The sequence below is a fragment of the Plectropomus leopardus genome, chromosome 8 (genome assembly GCF_008729295.1).
Source record: "Plectropomus leopardus isolate mb chromosome 8, YSFRI_Pleo_2.0, whole genome shotgun sequence".
NCBI lineage: Eukaryota > Metazoa > Chordata > Actinopteri > Perciformes > Serranidae > Plectropomus > Plectropomus leopardus.
Window position 1 is genome coordinate 22674618 of NC_056470.1, and position 6000 is coordinate 22680617.

General features: G+C 42.9%; 1 protein-coding gene across 1 annotated transcript in view; it reads left to right on the plus strand.

Annotated features, from left to right (window-relative positions):
* The window catches only part of LOC121947349 (metabotropic glutamate receptor 7-like), a 133252-nt gene that overhangs the window by 75436 nt on the left and 51816 nt on the right, over positions 1–6000 (plus strand). The window contains exon 8 of the mRNA XM_042492355.1: positions 544–1479. Within this exon, the coding sequence (XP_042348289.1) occupies positions 544–1479 (936 nt within the window). The remainder of the gene's footprint in view (positions 1–543; positions 1480–6000) is intronic.

Here is a 6000-nt window from a genome sequence, read left to right on the forward strand (position 1 = left end):
GGGGCCTTTTTCAGATTGGAGTTTCACATAGTTCTTCAGTGCATCTGTATACTGCACTTTTCATTTTGATGACAAGATCATAAATAGAAATAGCTCTGCAAAGTCTAAAAGAGGCATTTGCACTCCCAGAGTCCCATTCTCCTTCCTTATCATCACACATTTCATACCTCACTGGCTTCTGTATTAAAACATAATGTCTTTTGCATTTCACATTTCTTTATTTTTATTTCACTGAACAAAGGTAAGCTCTGTTGCCATGGTGATTTCAATTACTTTCAAGTATTAGAAAAGGCAATCCCTCTTAGAAATTGGCAAGACAGATGTTGTACAGTATTAGGTTAATAGTTTTTTTTTTCAACTATGTTTTTCAACTGTTTGCAAAGAATGTAGCACCATGCAAATCAAAATACAGCAATTTATGGCCACTTAAAATGCTGTAGATGATACATTCAGGTACCATTCATTCTGTTTTTTCAGATTCAGAGGTTTTATCGCTCAGTTGCTAACCCTGTCATCCTGTGCTGTGTGTCATCTCTCCACCAGCTGGAGGAGCTTCAGTGGCCAGATGGGGAGCAGGAGATGCCTATCTCTGTGTGCAGTCTGCCCTGTAAAACTGGCGAGAGGAAGAAGAGGGTAAAGGGCATGCCGTGCTGCTGGCACTGTGAGCTCTGTGATGGCTACCAGTACCAGTACGACGAGACTTCCTGCAGACTGTGTGCCTACAACCTGCGGCCCAATCCCAACAGAACCGCCTGCCAGCCCATCCCCATCGTCAAGCTGGAGTGGCACTCAGCTTGGGCAATTATCCCCGTCTTCCTGGCCATGCTTGGTATTATTGCCACCATCTTTGTCATGGCTACCTTTGTACGCTACAACGACACACCCATCGTGCGGGCGTCAGGCCGAGAGCTGAGCTACGTGCTGCTAACTGGCATCTTCCTATGTTACATCATCACCTTCCTGATGATTGCCAAGCCTGACGTCGCCGTGTGTGCCTTCAGGAGGATCTTCCTGGGCCTGGGCATGTGCATCAGCTACGCCGCGCTGCTCACCAAGACCAACCGTATCTATCGCATCTTTGAGCAGGGCAAACAGACGGTCACAGCCCCGCGCTTCATCAGCCCCACCTCCCAGATCGCCATCACTTCCAGTCTGATCTGTGTACAGCTGCTGGGCGTGCTGGTGTGGTTCGCCGTGGACCCTCCAAACACCATCGTTGACTACGATGAGCAGAAAACCATCAACCCCATGCTGGCCCGTGGTGTGCTGAAGTGTGACATCACAGACCTGCAGATAATCTGCTCGTTGGGCTACAGCATCCTGTTGATGGTAACCTGCACCATCTATGCCATCAAGACAAGGGATGTACCAGAAGACTTCAACGAAGCCAAGCCCATTGGCTTCACTATGTACACCACTTGCATAGTCTGGCTGGCCTTCATCCCGATTTTCTTTGGCACAGCCCAGTCGGCAGAGAAGGTGAGTCATTTCTTTCTCTCTCTCTCCCTTTCTCTCTTTGTCGCCACCCTTTTCATTGTCTGTCTCTCTCCCTCCTCTCACAAATTTCCCTTTCATTCCTTCGGCCCTGTTTTTATCTTGTCCAAACACATGCACACATGCATATTTGTACAAAATGAAAACACAAACAGCACAAAAAAGGAGCGCACATACACACACATATTTTGTGACTGTGTAAGTTATGCGTTCTTTTTTTTTTTTTCAATTTCACATTTGCATGGCTCCAATGTGCATGGAAACCCACACTAGGACCACCAAAGACAGAAATACACATGAAAAGGAGGAGGAATTGAGGAGGAGTTGATGTTAAGCACCAGAGTCCTTATTCACCCGAGGAGTGATACGGATGGGGGTGCCGGCAGCTCCAGATGCCATTATCTTAGCTCTCACGCCTCAGGCTCAACATATACTATTATGCCTTATTCCGGAGAGGGAGACAAGCGGGTTGAGGAGGTGGAGGAAAAGGAGGATGAGGAGGTGGAGAAGGAGAGAGGCAGGGAGAAATGGTGTATGGGGGGGGTAAATAGAAGTTTGATTCAACACATTCCATCTTTTGACAGCTGCGCTCTACTCAACAAAGCATTTGACACTGGGTGCTACTGGAGTTGATTGAGAATGTGACATTTTGACCTGACGCGCTAGTCATTGCTTATCTGGGCAGCACTGGACAGAATACAGATGCATTCATCTGCCGGACTCATGAGCCGTGCGTGCTGCCTGGCAGGCCGCGTATACGAGATGGAACGAAGGGGAAGTTTTCCACTGACAGAATATCGATGCTGACAGGAAAGTGTTACTCCTAACCTTTTGAGAGGCACGCCGTTCAATATCCTTCCTGCTAAGCTACCGCATGAGATGGATCAGAAACTGATTTTCCTCATCTCAATTTGCTGCTGATTTCATAGATGAATTACACCCTCAGCAGCGATTAGGAGTTCATTATGTTACTCTCGGCGACTAGCGAGGCAGTAATGTGTTTATCTTTCCCCTTTATGCAGTTAACTCTTTCTTCACACCAGCTCCTGTATTACACTCACCTCCAGTTCACACCACAGCAGCCCGGTGTAATGGCCTTCATGGGCACATTTCTGCTTACTCCCCAGACACTGCAAGTGAGAAGTGCCTTTGCATGTCTTGATAACATCCTTTGCAGAAGCTGCAGAGTAGTTAAGGTGAAGTTGAGCTATCTCATCCATTATTTCTGCCTACTTACACTTAAAGGCACAGTTCACCCCAAAATCCAAAATTGATATTTTTCCTCTTACTGGTACTTAGTGTTTTGGTGTGAGATGACGAGTGTCAGAGCCGAGTGTAATATAATGGAACAAGATGGCACTCTGCTTGTGGTGCTTAGAGCAACAAAAAAATATATATTTGAAAAACTCAGCAATGTCTCTTTCCAAAAATCCTGACCCGGGTTACTCAAGATAATCCACAGATCTTATTGTGAGCAATTTCTACCAACCTACACCAGCCAATCCTCTCACAGCGCAGAGAGAAGCGTGCATCTACCGCTAGCAATTAATGTTTACATTTCGCACTGTTATATGTAAGCGGCAACTTCCAAGGCTGGAAAATTACAATTCTTTGAATGGCCACTGAGAACCTCCAGAACCCACTCATTCCCTATACACCCCCATGTTAAAATGTCCAACTTTACAGCAGAAATAAACATGTTAAAGCCTGGTAAAATGCTGTTTTGGTTGTCTAAAGTTAATTTCATCATTCCTGTAATGTATGGGGATGAATTGTTGTAGAACTCACCCATTTCCATTTTATTAAGGCCCAAAGTTACACATAAAGTAGAGCAAGACTTTGAATGACATCTCAGCCCCTATGTCCATTATTTTTACAGGCTATGGTCGCAAGCACAAGCCTCTCGTCCATGCACGCTTCCTTCCTTCTAGAGGGAATATAGTTCTTACATAAAACTGCTCACATCACACAGACAACCCAAAGGTCTGTGGACTGCTGTTAGTATTTTCAAATGTATGTTGAAAAGTATGAACAGCACAGATGAATTCAGCCTGCATGCATGTTTTTCAGTCTAACATTGTTGAAACAGAGCAGCTAATGTAATATTTGCAGGAAATTAGTGAAGTGAGATGCTCGGCATGTACATCGTGTTTCGGTTTTTGTTTACATATTGCAACTGATCTGTCTGTCGACCCCAAGTGTCTCCGAAAACAAAATATTTCCACACTGATGATTTACTCCCAAATAAATAGCGTTCTCCTCATCATCTTTCTCTTGGCTGCTTGCCATCATCTGCCTGATATTGTGTGACAGTGAAACATAATTTCAAAATAAAGGCACATCTGAAAGAGGAAGATATGGATCAGTGTTTACACTTTGCATCGATGTTAGAAATATGGAGTTTTGATTTTGGGATGAACTGTGCCTTCAAGTTTTTTCGTGTGAACACACATTCCTCACAACATCTCAGATCCCTTTTTGAGTACGCTTCAAATAGTGGTGTCACTGGTGAGAGATGAGACTGATGATGTGCGTAGATGAGCATGTGAATCAACTGTTGGCTAAATGTAATCCAGTGTGGATCATCTGACTATATTCTCATTTTATAAGTACCTTGCCCTGTTGTGTGCAGATGTGGCTAAACCCACACAGATTATGATAAAATCTCTCACCCCAGGTTGGCTGTTTTTATTAATTATGAAAACACTGGGTTCATGTGATGCCAACAACCAGTCATAATCCCAAAATATTAGAATGGCTGTTTGCTGTTATGTTGTTTTAAAGTTTTGTATTGTAGCAGAAGTTGTGATCGTGTACTGACTGGAGTTTCTTTAACTAAACACCATTTAGATGCCCTTATTTTCCACACCTGTGACTCCCCCCTCCCCTCCCCCTTCCTTTTGCCCATTCAAACTCATGTTTAGGTGAAGCCATGCGAAGATGGTAACAAAAGATCACAGATCATCCCCCCTGCCTCCTGTGCACCTGCATGTGCTCAGTCAGCTACTCAGCACTCTCAAGGTAATGACTGTGAGAGTCACCAGCATCCAGATTCGTCTGTCCTCCGGCCTTGAGATCAACTGACTCTTAAAACAAACTCCAGCCTGCAAGTCACTGCTCAAACAGAGATTTGAACAATCAGACGACATGAAATGTGCTAAATAGTGATTAAAAAGTCCCAAAACAATTTTCTGCATGACTGCGAATGTTTTGAATGAAGGAACTAGCGAATAGATTTAAGAGATGCTGTCACCGAACACAATAAGTCTCTTATTCAGTAACATCTTAGACCACGAAACAACCTTTCTTACACTTCAGAAGAGTAATATGATGATATAATGAAACCTTTTCTCTGAGGCGTAAAAGATCAAGATGGAAACTTTCTTGTAAAACACCCACAAGATGCAGTCACGCTTAAAGGAGAACTTCATGTCATGATAACTAACATACCTCAACATATGTCTGGAAACCACTTAGGCTCGTGTAAGATGTCTCCTTCATCCACAAGCTTTTGTGAGGATAGACCGTGCTGTCAAGTACCATTAGCAATGACTAACTGTGCTTGGCAAAAACGTTCTCATTCCAGCTTTCAGCAGGTAAAATTGCAATTCATAATCCTTGCATCCCTGTCTCGAAAACAACTGCATTGACGGAAGTGGACTTGACACTTATTGCAGAGATGGGAAGTCCTTTGAAAATAAGTGTAAAGTTCTCCTGCAAATCTGTTGTTTTATACTTGAAACCACGAGCAGATCACACAGACTGCAGGCAAAAAACTAAAACTGGTCAAGGGTAATGGAAAAGAGATGTTACAAGTTTGATTCTGAAAATGGATGCTGAACTTTTATTACCTAAGCCGATATTTATTTATCAAGCCGTTTGTGCAACATTCTATGCTATGGCGTGTCTTGGAATGCCTTTTAATGCTGTTTTGAGGTGTTTTCAGCTGTTTATGGGACATGTCATATTTTGACATTTTTTGCCATACTTTTGCCTTACCTTCTTGGTCATTTTTTCAACATGCAATATTATGGTGTTTTTGGCTGTTTTTGCAACATTCTATGCTATGGTGTGTCTTGGCACGCTATGTCATGCTTTTTTCAAGTGTTTTCAGCTGTTTTTTGGACGTGTCATATTTTGACATTTTTGCCATTCTATAGCCTTGCCTTCTTTGTCATTTTTTTCAACATGCATTATTGTGTTATTTTTGGCCGTTTTTGCACAATTCTTTGCTATGGCCTGTCTTTGTACACTTTTTTAAGCTGTTTTGAGGTTTTTTCAGCTATTTTTGGGGCGTGTCATATTTTGACATTTTTGCCATAGTGTAGCCTTGCCTTTTCTGTCATTTTTTCAACATGCGTTATTGTGGTGGTTTTGGCCATTTCTGCTGCATTCTTTGCTATGGCGTGTTTTGGCACGCTATTTTACGCTGTTTTGAAGTATTTTCAGCTGTTTTTGTGACTTGTCATATTTTGACATTTTTGCCATACTATAGCCTTGCCTTCT